Source organism: Pyrus communis, chromosome 1, assembly GCF_963583255.1.
Source record: "Pyrus communis chromosome 1, drPyrComm1.1, whole genome shotgun sequence".
Classification (NCBI taxonomy): domain Eukaryota; kingdom Viridiplantae; phylum Streptophyta; class Magnoliopsida; order Rosales; family Rosaceae; genus Pyrus; species Pyrus communis.
Genome location: NC_084803.1, coordinates 5,495,836 through 5,519,205, shown reverse-complemented (window position 1 = coordinate 5,519,205; position 23,370 = coordinate 5,495,836). Strand labels below are relative to the sequence as shown.

At 36.2% G+C, this 23,370-nt stretch overlaps 3 protein-coding genes and 1 pseudogene across 3 annotated transcripts; 1 reads left to right on the top strand and 3 right to left on the bottom strand.

The window, feature by feature from the left end:
- Positions 1-6,475: 6,475 nt before the first annotated feature.
- LOC137727891 (uncharacterized) lies at positions 6,476-6,967 on the bottom strand. The gene has a single exon (XM_068466787.1). It carries the CDS (start codon positions 6,965-6,967, stop codon positions 6,476-6,478), a length of 492 nt encoding a protein of 163 aa, XP_068322888.1.
- A 4,490-nt stretch (positions 6,968-11,457) lies between these two features.
- LOC137727815 (uncharacterized) lies at positions 11,458-12,024 on the bottom strand. Its single transcript, XM_068466674.1, has one exon. It carries the CDS (start codon positions 12,022-12,024, stop codon positions 11,458-11,460), a length of 567 nt encoding a protein of 188 aa, XP_068322775.1.
- Positions 12,025-19,424: 7,400 nt separating this feature from the next.
- LOC137738981 (uncharacterized) lies at positions 19,425-22,059 on the top strand. Its single transcript, XM_068478455.1, has 7 exons — positions 19,425-19,899; positions 20,159-20,197; positions 20,302-20,372; positions 20,784-20,848; positions 21,086-21,175; positions 21,257-21,349; positions 21,510-22,059. Exons 1-7 carry the CDS (start codon positions 19,535-19,537, stop codon positions 21,939-21,941), a joined length of 1,155 nt encoding a protein of 384 aa, XP_068334556.1. The 5' UTR covers positions 19,425-19,534; the 3' UTR covers positions 21,942-22,059.
- Positions 22,060-22,598: 539 nt separating this feature from the next.
- LOC137730634 (lachrymatory-factor synthase-like) lies at positions 22,599-23,169 on the bottom strand (annotated as a pseudogene).
- Positions 23,170-23,370: the final 201 nt, after the last annotated feature.

The following is a 23,370-nucleotide window of genomic DNA, read 5'->3' as shown; positions in this document are numbered from 1 at the left end:
CCTATGAGGACTATACCGGAACCCTAATCAGTTTGGAATATCCAAGGTATCAGTTAATAGGCCTGATATCAAGGGAGTATGAATATATCTATAGGGAGGTCCCTGCACTCACAGTATTATCCTATCTCGTGCTAAAACCCTATTTGATAGTAAGGACTCTCGTTTGCTTGAGTGTAGAGGACTCCTTATGAAACCGTAGCAGTCATGGCTTCTTCTTCTTCCTCCACTTTGGAAGATAAGTTTATTTCCCTTTAACTGTTTGATTGGTTTATTGTAATTTTGGTTTTATCTGTGATCCTAGTAACTTGTTGATTTTCGAATTACTTTTTACATGTGGTATCAGAGCCTCTCAACTCATCTAGGATTCAGAATTTCGATCATGGTTGGTTTTGAATATATTGGTAACGTTCCAATATCATGCCATGACTTTTATCCTTACAATATGTAAAGCTTCAGCGAATAACATGATTCGTTGATTTATATTGCTGATAATTCAATATGTGGATTGATTATTGTATTGGCTTTGCAAATAATTATTTAGTTATTATTATTATTTTTAATCTGACCCATCTTCTGCGTGTAGTTGTATTATCCTTGTCTGCAGATACAAATCTGCTAGGGAATTTGCAAAGCTTGGGGGTTCGGATTATTGGTAATCTGTTTGAACAAATTCTTAACAAATTAAAGACACAATTATTTGTTGTTTTGGTTAAATGTCTTTTACTTGTGGATCCTGAGGCTTCCGCTTAATCTTAGAATATTTTTGTAATTGCTTTTCTAACTACAGTTTTGCAGCATGAATCACAAAGATTCATGGCAAAATTTATATTGTGAATGACTGTTGCCAACATGTTCAATTAACTTTATGATTTAGATGTCAAGTTACATCATACGACATATATACATAAGATGTATGGTGGGTGAAATATACATTATTCCAAGGATTTTGTAGCTTTTAGTATTCCTTATCTATGACATGATATCTCTGATGGAGTAAATTTGTTTGGTCGAAGGATCAGAAAGCTCCAGCATGCTGAAGATTTCTCCGTCATGATTGAAGCAGCCATGGTTCATTACCCATGCACTAAGGTTTATGCATCGAGCTTGAACCCCATTATGAAAAGCTTGATGCCAAGTCTTGCATAATGAATTATTTGCCATGCTTTATGGGTTGAGCTTTACGAGATTTGCATATCTTGCTTTAATTTGATTGGTAGTGTTAGTGCTGGGTTTCCTAGGGCTCACCCAAAACCCTGGTGAGCATATCCCGTTCAAAGGTGAGAATAAATTTTGACCCAACGGAAGTAAAATTAGTAAGTTTGCTCATATTTTTTGTTGTTGTCTAAAGCAACCTTTTGAAATTATTTTGAGTTGATGGATTGAATTAACCTTATGGCCATTGTATAGGATTTTCATGATTTAAAATTTTGAATTTGGATACTATGACACTAACACGTTTTATGCAGGCACACATGTTCATTCATAGCTTAGATGAATGTGTGAACTCATTCTGTAGAAATTAGAAATGTTTGATATCCCCTTCAATTCTCAAATCTTGCGATCGTAAGGAGCTTGATCTATATACACATATTAATGCCGTGGCCATTTTGGTGTCACTTTTAAATTGTTTTCTTATCTTAAAAGGAGATTTTGATATATCACAATGGACATGCTAAACGTTGTTTTAAAAGAAAATTGAGATTTTAGTAAAGTTACGAAAACAAGACTAGCTATGTTCATGCAGTTTAGCGTACCTTGCAATTTGTTCTATTTTAGTTTCTGATTTTGATAGATTTTTCATCGCTCCAAATTTTATGAAATTTGGTCATGTCGTAATATCAAATGGATTGTAGACGCTGGTATTTTTCACGTTTCTAGACAAGAAATGGATTTATGTTAAATATTTAAGTGTGATATCATGTTGCTGGAATAGTCTGTTTGTGATATTATTTTGATATATCTATGTAACTTCTAAATTCATGAAATTTTAGTATGATATACATTGCGATGTTTATTTCAAATCTGGAAATTTTCGCGAGCATTGGTTTGCAAATGAATTATTGGTGAATTTTTAATATCGGGATTGTCCTGCAGAATTTATGCAGCTTCTGCAGCACATTCCATTTCAATTTTATTTTTAGCCCACTTTTAAGATTGCAAAAATTATTGAACTTTTGGTGACAGTAAATGTATTTCTACTTGATTTTGGAAATTCTCATGCATATTGGAGTCAAATTGAATTTTTGGTGAATTATTTAGTATCTGGTATGTACTGCAGAATTTTTGCCATTTCTGCAGCACATCCCATTTCTAATTTTCTTTTAGTAGACTTGTAAAAATTATGAAATTTTGGGAATTAACAGCTTTGTATGTTTACTTTTATTTCTGAAAAATTTCATGCATATCGGATGAACAATGAATATTTGGTGATTTTGTAATCTCAGGTCTGTACTGAACCTTTTTTCTGCAGTTTCTGCAGCACCTCCCTTTTCGAATTCATTTTTGGCTCGCTCATAAAATTTTAAAAATCATGAAATTCTGCGAAATAGTATCCATCTATGTCTAGTTCATACTTGAAAATATTCATGACAACCTAACAAGAATTGAGTTTTCAGTGAAATTACAAATAATTTAGTACTACTGAATTTTGGGACTTCAAACAATTTGAGTTATGGGATATTGTTTTACTGATTTGTGCACATCTATTGGTACTGATTTGTAGACAAGTTTATTATTCCAATATGCCCTTATTTTATGCAAATTCTCAATATTAATGACTTTTATTAGGCAATACTGATTAAGTTTTGATTTAAAGATGTATTGGTTTATTTTCGTCAAACCAATGTTCTATTTGGTCATCAATTTTGATTATGATGATCATTGTCTTTTGATACAAAAAAATTGGAAAGTGACATTATTTACTAATTGATCATTTTGTTCCCTATTGAATAAATGATAACTATGTTTCCTCTTTTGAGAACTTTATTGTTCAATGTCAATACCGACATACTCTTGTGTCTGATTTAATCATTTGAGAATCATTGAATATCCAACAAAACGGATTATTTAATTTTGTTCTAAATGATTATTTTGAAAAAAATCAAAATTCTAATTATATGATGAATACTTTTGTCCCAAAGGGAATTTCAAGAACTCATTTACCAACTATAAATTAGTATTATAGCAAATCATAAAGTACTTCTAGCATATTTTCATCTGGCCAAAGCTGTTGAAGCTATATGTATTTTGTGTATTTTATGTTTTGGCTAGCTGTGCAGGTATTTCCTTTGCATGATTTGTTTTTTTCCCAAAGGTGTAACAATCATGCAATTTGCAATTGGTTCGATCCTCCACAACTCGGCTACTTCCATGATGAATCTTCTAGAATTGAGAATGAGTAGGTAAATTTGCCAATCTTTTGCCTTAATTTTCTCTAAGTTCTAAATTGGATTAAAATTATTATTGGAAAATTGATGTTATTGAGATATCTAAGTGTTTATCGACTTTGTTTTAGAATTAAAACATAAATTTTGAGTTTGGATTCTCTTATTAGGTTTCATTTTAATTTATGACCTAATCTTTAACACATATGTGAGTCTTCTCTCATACACTAAAATAAAATAAAATTTGTAGCCATTGCATAAGTTTTTATTTATGGAACTTTTAATTCTAACGTACTTTAAAAAAAAATTATGTATTTGATTTATTGATTCAACATATTTTGTTATATGAAAACCACTTTCTCTAGTGTTTAAACTTGCAATTTTGAGTGTTTGCCCAAGTGGGAGAAATAATGTATTATGGGCTTCACACTCATCAATTTTGCATGCTTTTAATGGTCATGGTTTTGGTAGATAAAACGTACATTATCATACTTGTCTATATTTTATTTGTTATATATGCAACTAATCTTGCAGGAAATTCAAGAAGGGTTAATGAGTATATTCTGCTCAAAAGTGTTTTGCTTATTAATTATTGTTTGTTGTTCAAGACATTGGACTTGTGATTTATATGTTATTGATGGATAATTAATCTGCTCAAAAGTGTTTTCTTATTTAGTCCAACTATAAATCAATGAATGGTTAAACATGGAATTGACAAGATTGTATATATTTCATCTGCTCAAAATTGTTGAAACTATATACGTTTGCCCTTGTATTTTATGTTTTAGATGTGAAAACCTAATATAATCAGATTCTATCCAAGGATGATTATGGAATTATATGTTTTTGTTGCAATCAGAAAACGTTTTGTTAAAGTTTTCTGTTTCTGTCAAATTTTAGATGAATAAAACTGACCATATGATTTTGTATATCTTTTTAGCCACTCACTTCCTCGGAATATATGGCATAGATATATAGTCAGAAAAATTAGTAGTTAATGTTGAATTCTCAATACTTTTAAATCCTTGATTAATGCTTGATCAGTGGGAGCTTTTAAGAGGTATGTGCGTTTATGAGATTTTTTACTCTTTTAATCAGTGGGAGTTTAAAATTGCTTTTGTATTATTGAATTGAAGTGTTAGTGGAAAGTGGTTTAATAGTAAAATTTTATTCATAAATGTCACATCCTGACCCGGGGCGGATCACTTCCCGGGCCCGCTCCACCATCGTAGCACGATATTGTCCGCTTTGGGCCCCGACCACGCCCTCACGGTTTTGTTTCTAGGAACTCACACGAGAACTTCCCGATGGGTCACCCATCCTGGGTCCCATGGAACCTGAAGCCAGTGAGCTCCCAAAAAGCCTCGTGCTAGGTAGAGATGGGAATATACATATAAGGTTCACTCCCCTGGGTGATGTGGGATGTCACAATCCACCCCCTTTAGGGGCCCGACGTCCTCGTCGGTACACCACGGCCAGGGTTAGGCTCTGATACCAAATTGTCACATCCCGACCCGGGGCGAATCACTTCCCAGGCCCGCTCCACCACCGTAGCACGATATTGTCCACTTTGAGCCCTGACCATGCCCTCACGGTTTTGTTTATGGGAACTCACACAAGAACTTCCCGATGGGTCACCCATCCTGGGTATGCTCTCATGCGCTACTCGCTTAACTTCGGAGTTCCCATGGAACCTGAAGCCAATGAGCTCCCAAAAGGCCTCGTGCTAGGTAGGGATGAGAATATACATATAAGGATCACTCCCCTGGGCAATGTGGGATGTCACATAAATCTTGATAAGAGAGTGATTTTGTAACAGTATATTGTATTTGCATCTTCTCTTATCAATATGTTTTAATTGACAAAAAATATGAGCCATGCTTGCATAAGGCTTAGTTGAGGAGTTGAATTTTGTTTATCAACCTGAAACTTTTGAATTCTGTCAAACAACACAGTGCTTATGGTGTAGGTACTTGTAATCATAAAGTGCAAATGTAGAAGAGATTACATATTGCATTTATGATTCAGTATTCGAAGCTATAAGTGACAGGTTGTTAAAGGTTTAATTGCAGCTTTCGGGGACTTGTGATCACCTTAGTCTTAGCCTATGTAACATCATTCTTCTTGGACACTCAAGTGGGAGAATGTAAGATGTGAGTGTCAAGAAGAATGAGTTCTTGTTCTCGACAAACTGATAGCTCAATGTATGAGTTATCATGTTGAGGAAATTCCGATCCTACTTAGCTAAGATTAAGAGTCCTAAGTGGCTAATAACATGCAATTATATTCAAGTAACCTTATCAAGACTTGACAAGAGTTCAGTACTTATGAGGACTATACTGAAACCCTAATCAGTTTGGAATATCCAAGGTATCAATTAATAGGCCTGATATCAAGGGAGTATGGATATATATATATATAGGGAGGTCCCTGCACTCACAGTATTATCCTATCTCGTGCTAAAACCCTATTTGATAATAAGGACTCTCGGCTGCTTGAGTGTAGAAGACTCCTTACGAAACCGTAGCAGTCATGGCTTTTTCTTCTTCCTCCACTTCGGAAGATAAGTTTATTTCCCTTTAACTGTTTGATTGGTTTATTGTAATTTTGGTTTTATTTGTGATCCTAGTAACTTGTTGATTTTCGAATTACTTTTTTACAAGATGAAGTTGAGTTCTATATATACACCATGAAATCAATTGACAATAAAAGGAGTCCATCATTTACGTAATTGAGTTAGGTTTAGCTATTAGTTCAATTTGTGTTTTGTTGATTCGGTTAGTAGTTGATGCGGCTGGTTTGTCATAGATAAGCCTGTTGTGTTAAACAGCTCAAATACTCCACATTCTGCTCCCTTTGTCAATGAATGAAAACTTGAAGCAGTTCAGTTACATTTTACAGCCTCTTGATCGATTTCTCATCTCTCTGAATTTGCTCTTTGTCAGACCAAATAAATTGAAATAGATGGATTGAATACTAACGATTGTACAACAAATATATGTATGTGTGTGTGCGCGCGTGCGTGTATATATATATATATATATATATATATATTGAAGTCCGACCAAGTAGTGTACTCATCATACCAATAGTTACATATGTTGCTTGAAATCAATTCTTGGACCGCAGCTGTTTCTTCGACCAAGCATTGGCATGTTACTGTTCGGATTTCTACTCTCAGAGCTTCTTTTTGCTATGTCCCTCAGGGCAGAGGTCAATGAGAGCTTAGGGTTGAGCCTAGTGCTCTTGTACTTCTGGCAAAAGTCCCAGTGAGAGCTCACGACTTCTTGCATGGGAGTGCCATTTGGAGCCCTCGTCATATTATCTTTGACAGCTACTGAACAGAGCCCACAAACCCATTTACCTGAAAAGGAGCCCTCAACTTCGTTGATATAGCCTTGTGTGCACTCCTCCTTCAGCCCACAGCATTCACACTCTGCCTGCTTCACTTCATCAATTGTAGCAAGTATAAAATCGTTGCTACTAAATTCCAGTTCCTTCTTATACTTGTTTATTTCAACTGAAACATCTGAGAATGCCTTTCGAAGCCTTTGCTCGGTCTGCGGCTGTATGTATGCATGCATGTTTACGCGAACGCATGCATGGACATGAAAGAGAGAGATTAGCTCAATGATATAAAAAACCATTTGGACAGATAAAATTAACACATTTATAACACAATTTGATAGAGACGGGCCTATTACTGTACTTGTGTTAGATATTGTGTTCAACAAACGTATCAATTTTGTGTGTCTGAATAACATCACCCTTGATGTAAAAAGTTAAAAGCAAGCAATATATTGTATGAGTATAGTTAAAGACAACATTACCATGTCAACTGCTCAGAGACTTGATGATATGATCATATATTTGTTGAGAGAAGTAATAGTTGGCTATGTTGAACTGAAGTACAAGATCTGAACATATCACTTGGGTATTTATACGAAATGAGGGTGTGTGGGTTGGGGTTTCTTGTGGATTGACAGTCGTTTCAAAGGTTGAATGCGATAATGTAATATATTTTAAAGTTAATGTGGATATACATAAGCTTCGAGAAGTTTTCGTCAGTTGCATGCTGAAAGGCCACTTTACAGACCAAAATATCAATGCATTTTACATATAAGTGTTGCTTTTTCATGCCAATGTTGTGCAAATTGCACGCATTGTTATCAAAGTATTAATTTATAAGTGCAACATGCACCACTTGTTAATTGGCTACCTAGGGCTCGTGTTGCACGTTGTTCAGTCAGCGGCCGGGGTTCTTGCATGCATACATGTAAAGTACAAACATAAGCTTAGCTGATATTATATGTGTACTCTAATTAATTGCTTGTAGTCAAGTTTCCACTCGCGAGGAATTGAAGAGCGATGCACATCTTTGAGAATTTCATAAGTTTGTACGTGGTCTTTATGGAGCTAGTTAATTTGGGTTTTAAATGGTTTATTTTCATCCTGTGCATCGACCAAAACTGGTTATATGAATATGTATTTGTGTGATCGCGTGTCACACTGGTACGTGATAAGCAATTAAGTTATATGATAATTTTGTATTTATTTGTTAATATATGCTATAAGTAGGACTATAAATTTTAATATTATCGTCTATTCATATTATAATACTTAAATTAATAACATCACGCAATAATGTCACACTCATGCTGAAATTTATAGACGTCTCTTATAAACCCACAAAAGAAGTCATTAGGTCTTTTAAAATGACCAAGTGCACGGGTAGATAAACCAAAAACAAGAGGAAAATGCATGCAAAAACCATGGATGATAAACCATAGGACGGTCCCCCTCCATCTTACACTGCCAACAAAACTATCTAGCTAGCTAACAAAGACGTGAAGAATGGCCCATCGGTGGAAAAAGATTAATGCTTGATAAAATCTTTAGTTGTGGGGGGTTATTGGAATGGACCATTTAAAAAGTAAACAAAACACCATGCCACCATCATAATTTCCTACTAATAATGCTAGGGAGACTAAATTTCTAAACTAAATAATGTGGATGTTAATGGTTAGATTATTACTTAAGTGTTGATTAACGTGTTTATTTCATATTGGTGACACATCATTTAGTTTATAAACTTAGTTTAAAAGCTTAGGCTCCCTAGCATTACCCTTTCTTACCAACATGTTTGTGGTTGTGAGCTTTAGTTTGTTATGGTACACAATGGTTGCACTTTTAGGGTATGTTTACTAATCCGTAATCAAAATAGAGGGAATTGAATTGAGGAGGAATCAGAATCAGATTCATATAGAAGTTGTTTACTAAACTGTCTAGAATCAGAATAGAAATAATGTTGATTCCATACAGGTTGTTTACCAAACACTCCTGAATCGGTATTAAAACTAGTTTAATTACCAAGCTGCCCATGCCCTAAAGAAATTCATTTATGGGCTAGTTAATAAATTTTAATTTCCAAAACAACATAAACGTAGACCTAATTTTATATATATATATATATATATATATATATTTAAATAAATAAATAAACAAATAAGATAAAGTGTAGAAAGAATGAAGTTTTAACAAAACATTACTTTTCACTTTAACGAAAAACCACATTTTTATATTTCCCTGATACTATTCACTACACCTTTATTTATCATTTTTCATTAAAACTAAAAAAAAATATTTAAACTTTTCGTTAATTTTTCTTAGAAAGAAAAAAAAAATCCAGGCCATCGCCTTGAATGAGAACAAACAATTACATATTTTACATCATGAATTGGTGGCTGCGGCGCTGGGCATGTGTAGGAATGATAAGGGTGGCCGCGGTGGTAAGGGAGAGGTAGGAGTGGCGCTGCGCAGGCGTGGTGTGGGTTTGTTCGGGTAATGGAGGGTAAACTTGGAGTTTAAAAATTCAAGTGAGGGTATAATTGACAAAAGGTTCCATTCCGGATTCTACAGATCCTCGGGAATTAGATTTCCATCTATGTCTAGGGAGTTGAATTCCTCCAAATGAGGAATTCAATTCCAAAATTTACATGGGTTCCATTATTTTTTTATTCTTTATTATTTGGTAAACGCAAGAATACTTTAAAATTGAAATTTAATTTCTCTTTTTTATTCTGATTACGGTTACATAAGCATACCTTTAATGAGTAATGATATATATGATGCGGCGAGATAATATCAACATTCCCATGATTAATCATCAACAAACGTAGAGTTTACATCACATATTTGACATTGAATCGTGGTACGATTTACTCCTTTTTTTTCTTTTTTGTTTTTAATTTATTCACTCCAAATTACATCAAGGTTATGACATGTAAATTTGCTTTCAAACGTTTCCCTGACGGGACTTGATCACAACTGGGTCTCATCACCACTAACCTGGGGCAGTTTTAGGACGAATCACAGTTCACAAATAGATTTTTTTTTTCTCTAAAAATCCGAGTAATGTTATTCTTACCATGTTTTTGTATCATATTTTCATACCACATTAGGTGGTATTTGATGTGAACAGCCACATCATTTGAATTAATTAGATTTTTAATTTTAGTTTATTATTTAATAAACTAATAATTAAGAAAAATTAGTTAATTAAATAATAATCGTGGTATACGAAAAGTCTTTCTCCTTCTTTTCTTTGGGCTTTGCAAATTTATCAAATAATATGTCTGTTCACATCAGATGCTACCTAAGATGTTATAGAAATGTGGTATAAAAACATAGTATGAATAACCCCTTAAATCTCATCCTCCAATACTATAACAAATTATTGTTTAACCAAAATGGAAATATTGTTTGCATATTTAAAAAGGTGAAAGTTGCCATGACTTGATATATGCTCAAAATAAACGAGACAGTATTTTCCACCAAAAGAAAAACGAGATTGTGGCTGGATTTGGTACCGTACCAAACCTCCAAACCAAGTTTTTGATATTTTAAAATCTATTATCATTGTCGTGTCAAATTTTCAGTAATACTAAATAGTTCGGTTGGTATAGTAACGTAGTAACGATACCACTTTCATAATAGGCCATTTTATTTTGGCCAAAATCTGAAAACATATTTAGTTCAATATACACCATTAAAAAGAAAATCACCCTTCAATTATATGGCAGCAACCTCTTTATTTATTCTTTGTCAAACATTTATTAGTTATTAATCCAAATTTACTAGATTAAAATGATTATAAGAAGAAAATACCTCGAGGCAACGTATAAGAAGGTAAAATGAGTTTTTCCCTTAGTGTGCCAGTTGGTTTTTTTATGTTAAATTAAAAATAAAATGTTTAATTATCTTTTTTTCGTTGGATTTTTTTTAATTAAAAATAATAATAACAAAATGCACTAAGTGAGTTTGTGTTGAAATTACTGTTTAACTCTAGCAAAACATTTTTGGATACCATTCACATTTATGATTGATTCTATACAATTATCATACTATTGCTGATTGATACGGATCAGGATCTTTTCCTGAGCAAAGGATGAGGATCTTCCTGACCAAACTCATCGGGCCGTTGAAATTTTATCCAACGGATACAAACAGAGGGTCTATCTAAAAGTTATAATAATTGTAGCCTTTGGATAAAATTTCAACAGCCCGATGGGCTTGGTCAGGAGGATCCTCACCCTTTGCTCAGAAGAGGATCCTAATCCGATTGATACAAAATCAGCATAGTACAATAATATGCTAAAAATTTCACCCCTAAGCTCAATTTTATACAAGGCGTTTATATATTCCTTCATAGCTAGGCTCATCCTATACGACCAAGTACATGTATAAAGAAAGGAATAGAAATTTGGCAAAAACTTTATTTATGTGCCAGGGTTAACTAATCAACAACATTAGCAAGTGTTGAATTGTTTAACCGATTGAGTCCCTTGTTCAAACCATCTTCCTTCCCTTAATGCAGATTAAAATTGTAATATCTGTGTAATAAAAAACTAATCGATCAAAGTAAGATTAGCATTAGATTGTTACATTTATTGCAAATGGAAAGTGCCCCCTTTGACGCTAACTATGATGGATACTTGTTGTGTTACATAGAGAAAAAATACTTAAAAAGTCCTTTCAAATAACAAAGGTTTACAATTTAGAGTTTAATTAGAGTTTAAGATTTACGGCTGAGTTCTTCTCGGTTGATTGCGGGAATACAACTGGAGCTCCTCGCAATACCGCCGTTACCCTTTCGAACACTCTTATCTCTAGGACTTATGGATTTTGCCCTAACTGTTGAACTCTTTTTGAAGATCTCTTTGATGGCCTCAGCTTGGTACAAAACGGGGTATGCCCTACCAAGCCTATTGAACTTTTCACAAGCACTCATATGCTCATTTACAGCCTCTTCTCGTTTGCCTCCATTCTTGTCCATCTCTTCCTTCACAGCCTCAGCACACAACCCGCAAATTAACTTCCCCGAAAACTGGCTGCGCACGCGATCTATGTACTCATTCGTGCACTCCTCAGACATGCCACAGCACTCACACTTGGCATCCTCAACCTCGGATATAGTTGGAAGATGAATGTCATCATCAAGGGATTCTTTGCTGCTGCTGCTTAGTTGAGCTGAGATGTCAGATATGGTTCTTTGGAGACTTCCCATTGAGAGTATTGGTGGCTTGTGGACAGTGTTGGCCTTAGAATATGAACCCATCTGGTTTTCTCTGTTTGGTGGCATGATGGTGAACTTGTTGAAGTTCTTAGAACTTTAAAATTTTGAGTTTGAAGATTTATGGACTTGTAGGTTCTACTTGTAATTTATATTGTTTTCTGTTTTCCTGCAGAGGATGAGAGAAAGTGTATGTGGACTATGAGTACATGTGAGAGAGAGAGAGAGAGAGAGAGAGAGAGAGAGAGAGAGAGAGAGAGAGAGAGAGAGAGAGAAGGCTCCTGAATAAGCAAGATTTTTCATGAAGTGTTGAAAGCTAATAGGTCTTTTCTGCTTTTTCTGATATGAAGGATTCTGCTTTGGTTGTTTTGGCTTAAATGCAGTATTATGCAGTTCAGTTAGAAACCTTTATGTGGTGAGTTCTTATTGTTATTTACTTTTAAATTATATACTGGAACTGGAAGCCTGGAAATCAGCATATGGTGAGAAAAATGGTGCAAAAAAAAAAAGTATTCATAGACTCATAGTAGGGTTTCGTTGTGAAATTAACAAATTGTTTCTGCAAATTAAGGCATTATTAGTTTTCTTTATTTCTTACTGTAAAAAATATAGAAATTCAAAAACTAGGGTTTGATCTAAAGAGCTATATCTTCACGAGAAACAAAACCAACCATGCATGTGAAAAGTTGAGAGATCATAACAAAATTGTGGTCACATCAGATTCTCACATGTATTCGAAGGTGTGAAGAAGAAAAGCACTTGTTGATCGAGCTGTCAGTATTTCCTTTGTTGGGAAGAAAGAAAACAACGGCATTATTGGGATATTTAGTTAAAAGGAAGGACTTGGATTGTCAGCCCTCCACCATACCATTTCCATCCCTTCCTATATTATGTGGTTACGGTTAAGCCGCGTCAACATTTTATATTCCCATTGTGTTTTGTTTTATTATTTCTATAAAAAATTAATACAAAATGTTGACATGGTTTAACCGTGATCACAGAAATAGAAAATGATGGAAAATGTATGGAATGGGCAGGGCAGATGATCGAAGTCCTAAAAGGAAAACCAGGAAGTTGGACCACTTTTTAACCCTTTTTTTTTTTTTTTTTTTTTTTTTTGTGTGTGAAGCGACCTCTTGATCAACTTTGTGAAGGCAACACGGGAACTTCATTAATATGAAAATTACACCACAAAAAAGGGGGAATGACACTTTTTAGTCGGCATGTTACCAAATCTTTATTATTTGGTGGATTCTTTAACCAACAACGTGTTATTTGTTTATTTATTGTTACGTAGAACGTAGTAGGACATAAACGAATATTCGATCCTATTTGTTATTTTTAGGGTTTGAATTCCTCGATCATACGCGTTTTCAAATATTAATAATTTTGGAATTGTAAAGGCAAAAAACCTTCTTCATCATTTTTAATTTACGGGAGAGAGATATTCCAACAGAGATTCGATCCAATTTCTTATTTTTAGGGTTTGAATTCCTCGACCATACTTGTTTTCAAATATTAATAGTTTTGGAATTATAAAGGCAAGACCTTCTTCATCATTTTTAATTTACAGGAGGGAGATATTCCAACATTGGAAAGAGAAGTACTAATTTTGGATCAGGAAAAAACACAAAGAGACGGGCTTGGGCTTTTTGGCCAATTAAGAAAGTTAGTTTACAATTGGAAAAGCTGAACTTCACTAGGCCTATGGGCTACCTCAACTTTGAGAAGGCCTACATAGCCTGATTATGACAATGTGGATACTCATTTGTGGCTGAGGCCCTTATCACCCAGCCCAGCTTCAAAAACAATCTTTAGAAACAATAATGCTCACTTTTATTAATTTCACCATTATAAAAATGCATAATTAATTTGTAATCTTTTGTTTAAGGAATTTTGGCCGTGCTTTTAGGGGCTAAAAGTGTTTTTAGATAATAAAGAGTGTTTTTTTGTTCGCGGTGCTTTTAAAAACTCTTGAATTTTTTAAATAAAAAATTATAATATAGATAAAATAAAATATAAAAGCACATTCAACCTAAAGTTATCGCATACCTTACTAATCATATAATTTTGATCAAGCTTAATATGAAATCATTAAGAGGTAATAAGGAATCTCTCATTTTTCTCACTTATCATTCATACAATGAATCTCTCACCATGTTTTGATACCACTAATAATAGTAAAATTTAAAAATAAATAAATAAATTGGGCACGTCGGATTCAATCAAAATCAAGAGTCGTATAGGGTTTGCAATTTTTCCCGGGTTACATCCATAGCTATTCCAAATGAACATACAAAGAACTGACTTTCTGAGCTTTGGTTTTTAGCTTTTTTGGACCCCAATTGACTGATAAGTGCTTTTTTTTCAAAAGCAAAATTGAATATCCAACTTCCCAAAGAAGTATAGCGCCAAATCCCCCATATTTATTTCGGACAAAAATGTTATCCCCCAACCCAAACCACCAATCAATCAACATGCTTTTTTTTCTTGCACTTATTTCTTTCCTCTCTGTAAAATTGTCGCAATTGAAAACTACATGCACCAAAAACATCATCTTCAAAGACTTTTGAGGGTAAAGAAGCCAAAAAATTCATGTTGCCACCACATAACAGGTTTTGCGTCCTTTCATGGCCTTGAAAATTTGCTTTCATAAAGCAGAAGCATCGGAGCCAACGGCTAGTTTTAGTTTGGTGACCTAACCCTAATCCTAACTCAACATCCACCACGCACCAATTAAACTGTCCCCAAAAGCTAACTAAACATATCTAAACTACATATTAATAGAATTTTCTTTTGATTTCCTAAACTACATATTAATAGAATCATCTTCGTTAACCAAAAGAGAGTGAAAAGACTATTTAATTTTCTATCACCATGAAAAAGTTAAGGGTAATAACGTAATTTCACAAAACAAAATTTTGCTTTTTTTAGTTTAAACATCACCTACATATTAATATAATTTTCTTTTGGTTTCCTAAACTACATATTAATAAAACCTTCTTCGTTAACCAAAAGAGGGTGACAATACTATTTAGTTTTCTATTACCGCAAAAAAATTAAGGGTAATAATGTAATTTCACAAAACAAAATTTTGCTTTTTTTGTTTAAGCATCACCTACATGTGATTTTAACATCTCTAATTTTTTTAAAATTTAGAAAACATTATAACTCTCTCCCTATCTCCCCACTTCCACCTTCACTCTCACTCTTTTCCTCTCTCCAAATTTTAAAACAAAAATAAAAAATTTCACACACACCTTATGTGTGGGCATATACTAATTTATTATTATAAGTGAGAACCCGTGATTCGATTTAGACATGCAGACATGATTATACTAGTTATCAATTTAGAAACCATTTATTTATTGGAATAATTGAGTTTTATATTTAAAAAAAATATATATATATATATATATATATATATATATATATGATTGATTAAATTATGAAGTGAATCTACTAATCAAATAATCATCTAAAAGCAAGTGATTTGTAGCTTAATTAGTTAAGAACATTCGTCAGGTATCCCATATTATAATTTTCTCTTGTAATTTAATGTGTATTATTTAATCGTTTGCATAAAACTATCCAAAATATATAACGACGGGGTGAGATCAATATGTTGGTGTATCTAGTACTCGCCCTTCGTAATTTTAGCATATCTATGTCACAATGTTAGAAATTAAAACAATGAAAGTAAAATAATAAAGATTGGACCGACTTGGTCCTTTTTCAGGCTTTGAAAAATCGTTCTGAATCTTCCGATGGTATGGGGGATGGTGTTGACAAATAAGCAAAGATGTAAAGTCAAAGGGATCCGATATAAATATCCCGATTTGATTATTATTTAGCTGTGTAGCTGTGAAATGAAGCAGATAAGGCTTCAGACTCAAATTCGTTCAGATTCGTAAGTAAAATACGTGGTTTCTGAAATGCACTAGTTTAATTTTTTTGATAATTTCATCATTTAACAAACGTTAGATTCTAATGCGGAATATATTATATTCATATTTTAAGATATATTGACTGTCAATTTTATAAAAAGATTAAAAGAGTGCTTAAAATGTGGACTAAGTCTATGCATATTAGCATGTAATGTCTAATTAGACGACAAAGTTTATAGAAAAATTAAATTGTGCAATTCATAAACCACGCAGTGTAAAATATAAATGTCACATCCCAGACTCCAACCTCTCGGATATTGTTCGCTTTGGCATTCTGGGCCTGGACTATGTCGTAGCCACCCAGCTACCCCACGGTTTTGTTCTTGTGGACCGTAGTCTACAAAAGGCCTCTCTGAAGTTAAAGCTCTGGGCATGGATATATAAGGCCCAAAGACCATGCCTTCACGGGCGATGTGGGATACTACAATCCACCCCCCTTAGGGAGCCCGACGTCCTCGTCGGCATACCACGACCGTGAGTCTGGCTCTGATACCAAATTGTCACATCCCAGACTCCAACCTCTCGGATATTGTCCGCTTTGGCATTCTGGGCCTGGACTATGTCGCAGCCACCCAGCTACCGCACGGTTTTGTTCTTGTGGACCGTAGTCCACAAAAGGCCTATCTGAAGTTAAAGCTCTGGGCATGGATATATAAGGCCCAAAGACCACGCCCTCACGGGCGATGTGGGATACTACAATCCACCCCCCTTAGGGAGTCCGACGTCTTCATCGGTACACCACGATCGTGAGTCTGGCTCTGATACCAAATTGTCACATCCCAGACTCCAACCTCTTGGATATTGTCCGCTTTGGCATTCTGGGCCTGGACTATGTCGCAGCCACCCAGCTACCGCACGGTTTTGTTCTTGTGGACCGTAGTCCACAAAAGGCCTCTCTGAAGTTAAAGCTCTAGGCATGGATATATAAGGCCCAAAGACCACGCCCTCACGGGCGATGTGGGATACTACAATCCACCCCCCTTAGGGAGCCCGATGTCCTCGTCGGCACACCACGACCGTGAGTCTGGCTCTGATACCAAATTGTCACATCCCAAACTCCAACCTCTCTTATATTGTCCGCTTTGGCATTCTGGGCCTAGACTATGTCGCAGCCACCCAGCTACCGCACGGTTTTGTTCTTGTGGACCGTAGTCCACAAAAGGCCTCTCTGAAGTTAAAGCTCTGGGCATGGATATATAAGGCCCAAAGACCACACCTACACGGGCGCTGTGGGATACTACAATCCACCCCCCTTAGGGAGCCCGACATCCTCGTCGGCACACCACGACCGTGAGTCTGGCTCTAATACCAAATTGTCACATCCCAGACTCCAACCTCTCGGATATTGTCCGCTTTGGCATTCTGGGCCTGGACTATGTCGCAGCCACCCAGCTACCGCACGGTTTTGTTCTTGTGGACCGTAGTCCACAAAAGGCCTCTCTGAAGTTAAAGCTCTGGGCATGGATATATAAGGCCCAAAGACCATGCCCTCACGGGCGATGTGGGATACTACAATCCACCCCCCTTAGGGAGCCCGACGTCCTCGTCGGCACACCACGACCGTGAGTCTGGCTCTGATACCAAATTGTCACATCCCAGACTCCAACCTCTCGGATATTGTCCGCTTTGGCATTATGGGCTTGGACTATGTCGCAGCCACCCAGCTACCGCACGGTTTTGTTCTTGTGGACCGTAGTCCACAAAAGGCCTCTCTGAAGTTAAAGCTCTGGGCATGGATGTATAAGGCCCAAAGACCATGCCCTCACAGGCGATGTGGGATACTACAATAAAAATTAAAACTTCATGACTTAATTTGCAATTGACCCTCATACCTTGTGGTGTAAATTGTAAAATCCAGTTAACCCAAAAAATGAATAAAAATCAGATTTGGGCTAAATTTTAAATTTAATATGGTATGGTAATAGTACTAAAGTTTTAATACCAAAATTTTTAATAGAGAGTTTTAACGAAACATTTTCAGTACTGTTCACTTTTAACGAAAAATCATATTTTTATCTTTCATTGATACTATTTACTACGCATTATTTACCATTTTTCAGGTTTTTTTTTTTTTTTTTAATTTTTCCTTAATTTTCATTTTTTAATATAATCATTTGTACGAGAGTTCTTGGTATGGTGACACCCATCCCATACATACCTAGCTAGTAGCTAGTCCCTGTGGTAAAATAATTCTCCTCTCTTTCGCTGGCAATTTACTTCAAAGGGCTTGGCTGGCTGGCTCAACCTGGCAGCTTAATCTTTGACAGCTTAATCTCTTTTAATTAACTGTAAATCTGATTTAATTCATCTTATTTAACTGTCATGATCTTAGATGCCATTCGTTTGAGTTTTGGGTTTTTGGAATTTACACAGAGAATGAAGTACATATAGTAACAAATAAATCTCTACACAATCGTAAATTCCTAGTTTAAGACACAATCGTAAATTAATAATTTTATAAGAGATAGAAAATAGAAATATAACTAAATTTAGGGATTTTGATAATGTCGGCAAGGCCATTTGTTTGGACTCATTGACGATGGTGGTGTGAAATCTGAAACATGTGTTATTCTCCTTTTTAATACACGGAAAAAAAAAATTAGAAAGGGAGAAATATAGTGTCAATACTCAATAGAAGAGAAAGTAGATTGATTATTTTATTCAGGATGTAACAAAAATAATAAATTTTCATTGATTAATTTACCGTCAAATTAATTTAATGATTGAAATGCAAGTAGAGTTGTGTCTATATATACACACATTTCTTTGAAACAAAATCATTGTATTTGCATCATTGCCTATCTTTACACACATTTTTTTTCTACCTTTAATAAGAAAAAAATGCACTTGCATATGATTTTTTTTTTTAGGCTACTTTTAAACGTGCTAAACAATTTTTGAGAAAAAAAGTGCTTCTTGCCTTTGTTTAATAAAAAAATTAAAAAATACTTTTGAGTTACAAATCCATTGTTAAAATTACAAATATAAACTTCACCATATTTTTACTAAATACACTAAAGTAATAAATAAATTTTTATTAACAACAATCTTAATCTTAAGAGGTTGTATTTAATTGAGGTTTTAATTTTTTTAAAGAATTCAAAAAAAGATGGGGTCGAGCCGAGCTGTGCATGGTTCGAGCCGAGCTGCTCAGCCAAAACCAACGTAACGTATATTATGGCGCGCACCCATATCTGCCCAACGGCCTGCCCACAATTTAATACTTTGACGTAGACCATAGTCATACCATCAAACTCGATAATCCCCTACACACCAAACTCCGCAACTTTTCAATCCCGACCGTCCACAGTCGAAATCACCACTCCCTCAACCCATCGATCCCGCCGCGTCACCTAACCACACAGGAATTAGTCATCCTTGTCCTCCACGCTTTATTATTAACAAACCTCAAATCCCAACCGTCAACATCCGGGCACCACCTAATCAACGCCCAAGATTGACCGCTACGATTCCGAACGACAAAACACTTTATAAAGTCCCAATTAAACCGGCAAAATCATTTCCTTCCCCCTTTCCATTTCATTTCCTTTTTTCCACCCTCTGCGTTTCTTCTCCCGAACCGGATTCCTCTCCCTCTCTCTCTCCCATTCTCCACCGTCGATTACCCGGCCATGTCGACGGCGGAGATGGAACAGCTGACCTCCGGAGCCAGCAATCGCATAATCCCGATCCTCAAAACCCTAAGAGCCTCCCTCCTCTTCATCCACACCCTCTTCCTCTCCCTCATCCTCTTCCTCCTTCCCCGCCGTTGCCGCCGCGGCATCTCGGAGTCTCTGCTGGATGCTCCGTCGTCTAAGAAGCGAAAGTCGGCGTGGAGGAGAGAGGAGGAGGACACCTTCAGGCGCAGAGCATTGGCTGAGGGGTATAACACCGGCGACGGCCACTGCTGGTACCGCTCCGCCACGTTCTTGTTCCTTGGTGGTCGCAACAACGCCCTCTTCTGCCGGTCATGGTTTCCGGTCTCCGGCACTCCAAGGTATAATTCTTCATTGTCTGAATTTGTGTAATTTCATCGATTTTTTTTTACGTAATTTTATAATTTTCGGAATATTTGTGTTGTTAAATTGTATTTTTGTGCTGGATTCGGCGTAATTTAACAGAATAATTAGCTATAATCTTCTTGCTTGTAATTTTAGAATTTGGGTTTCTTGCTGTTGCTTTTGTTCTGTCTGTCTTCTGTATAATCTTCACAAGTTCTGATTGTTTTTTGTTTTTTTATTTTTCTAAAATTTCAGGGGTATTTTGATCATCATCCACGGGCTTAATGAGCACAGGTAAAATTTCAGGGGATTTTTTTTCGTAATTTGATGGTTTTTTTTTTTTTTTTGAGTTAAATGTTGTTTTGATTGAAATTTTGTGCTTTGATATTTGTTTGCAGTGGAAGATATGCTGATTTTGCAAGGCAACTAACCTCATGCAACTTTGGGGTGTACGCAATGGATTGGATAGGTAGCTAAAGTTTTAAGATTTCTTGTCATTTTGGCTCTTTCACTTTTATAGTTCAAAACGCACATAACTCACAACGATTTAAGGTCCGAAAGAGGTTTATGCTGAAGAGAGAAACAGAGAGTTAAAGAGAAAATTTCAGAACTTTGGGAATCTATTTCATGTTTTTGTAGAGTCCCTCTGAATCTTTCACTTTGCAAAGGAAGAGAGGATAATGGAGTCTCATGTTGATACTGAAATTCGAGCTCTTTTGCATTATATATGTCTGGACCTTGTGGGGATTTATGGGAATATCTCATTTGCATTATGTTAGGTGTTTGTGATCGGAAATGCGGACATGACTACTCGATTCGGATGATTTCTGAAGTCGTTGGAGTTGCGTTTTTTGTTAATCTATTGTTCTCTTTGTGGTAGGTCATGGCGGCAGCGATGGATTGCATGGATACGTTCCTTCACTTGACTATGTTGTTGCTGATACTGTAAGTTCAGCAGCATTTTCTCCAATTGATTACAAATCTTGCATTTCCATTCAACTCAGCATGCTATCCCCTCATGTCGATATTAGGATTTTCTGTATGAACAATTGAACATAGCCTTTTCGACTATATAGGCGAGCTTAGTTTTCTTTCCTAGTTTTATTTACTATTTTTCGGTTCCAAGTGTCTACTTTTCAATCCCCCTGAAGTCTGACAGTTTTGATCCTACTCTTTCAATAGGGTGCTTTCTTGGAGAAGATTAGGTTAGATAACCCTGGAGTACCGTGCTTCCTCTTTGGTCACTCAACAGGAGGAGCTGTTGTCTTGAAGGTATGCCATCCAAAAATCTACTGAGCGTCCAACATAATTGGGTTTTAAGTTTATCATTAAAATTGCTCAACATTTGCGTAGGCGGCGACCGTCCCTCAAATTGAAGGAATGCTAGAGGGTATTGTGCTGACATCACCAGCTTTGCGCGTTAAGCCAGCACATCCAATTGTTGGGGTATGCTCCTTACTGCGTCCCAAATCTTGTGTAACTACTGTATGTTGAATGCTTCTGCTTTTAGGCGATTTTATCTCCCCCCAAGCTTGAAGCTGTGTTAAACACATAGTCGTTACATAGTTGCTTACATGCTACAAATGTACTCTCTGATGTCTCTCAGGCTGTGGCTCCAATTGTTTCTATGGTCGCTCCCAAGTTCCAGTTTAAAGGTGCAAACAAGAGGGGAATTCCGGTGTCTAGGGATCCTGCACAATTGTTGGCCAAGTACTCTGATCCCCTGGTCTATACAGGTCCAATCAGGGTCCGAACAGGCTATGAGATATTGCGGATCTCCTCTCACTTGACGCGGAACTTTAAGTTTGTGAATATCCCCTTCTTTGTTCTTCATGGAACTGCTGATAGAGTCACCGATCCACTAGCCTCCCAGGACCTCTACAATGAGGCGGCATCCGAGTTCAAAGATATAAAGCTCTATGACGGTTTCTTGCACGACCTTCTCTTTGAGCCGGAGCGTGTGGAGATTGCACAGGATATAATTGACTGGATGGATAAGAGATTGAGTGTTGGCGTCGAAGATGTTAATGGCCTGTAATTTAATTCACCTACCCACTTTAAGAAAAATGAAAAAAATGGGAAATTTACATGTAGCGAATCATCGTTTTTGAAGGAGTTAGGCCATATATAGTTTTAGCTGTCGAAGGTTATTTACATTTAAGCTGTTTTCTTACGATCATTCTTCAACGCGGTGTCGTTTACTGTTGGTCCTGCCGCAGTTACGAAGAGCATCAGAACAACTCACATTCTGTAGAAATGTGAGGTGTTTACATTGGCCCAATATAGTCAACTTCCTAAGTACATGGCACCATTGATTTCTAATGCGCATAAAGAATTATCTTACAAATCAATGTTCAACCACAGATTTACTTAACCCCACTTTCCCCTTGCACCTATTTTCGTTTAGATGGGACAATGGGAAATGATGTCAGCATTAATCATTCATGCTCACGAGTCATGATATATTGTTCTAGTTTGGTGACTAATGCTAGCATAACTTGAGACGATACTGAGTGACCAACACATTGATCTTAAGATAATTTACACAGAGAAACATGATAGGTAAACGTTTCCTTGGCTATCACAAACACTGTCAATACAAATTTGCCACAGAAATGATCGAGACAAAAAACTTATATGGGGACATACACCAAGTCACAGCCAGCAAACGAGACCACGTCAAAGCATAGTTGAATACAAAGAGAAAGTCATTACAAATTACATAAAACAAATACTGAAGTTGAAGGGTTGAGTACATATCAAGTAGTAGTAGCAGATGGAGGAGGATGCCCCATGATCGTCTTTCCTATCAATTGAACAGAAGAATCAAGGTAGGAAAGAAAATCATCCAGGTCCACCCTTCCATCGGATCGCTAACAAACGACCACTCGATCCTGCACCCATCTCCGCCGTCCATCGCAACTAATTGCATTGTTGCAACTAAACCCGAGATTGCTCACCGTGACCTCGTAGCTCAAGCGCCGTTGGATCGGATCAATGGTCAACAACTTCTCTTTAGACCACTTGATGGTGGACTCATCATTATCAACAGGTGCACTTGCATAGTACTGGAACATATCCGGCTGGCCAGGGACGCCCTCCACTTGGCGACACGCGGAAACCGTGGGGAACCACTTTTGTAGGTTGCAGAAATCGGCCAGGCCCAGCCAGGCTTGTTCTGGCGACATGCGTTTTAGCTCGGCGGAGGCTTTGCCTTGCCATTTGGACTGCGTCTGATATTCTTCTTCTTCCATAAGAAAAACAGAGAGAATTGAAAAGGAGAAGGTGAAAAGATTGTTCGTTTTTATTAGTTCATATATATTTGTGGAAAGGCTAAAGAACGAGTCATGTGAGATTCTTTGTTTCCTCGTCAATTATTTCTTGACGGCCAAGTGCGGAATTAATTTTGTCCGACCTGTTAATTAGATTTTTCTCATATAAAAAGGGGGATCGCTGGTGACTTCATG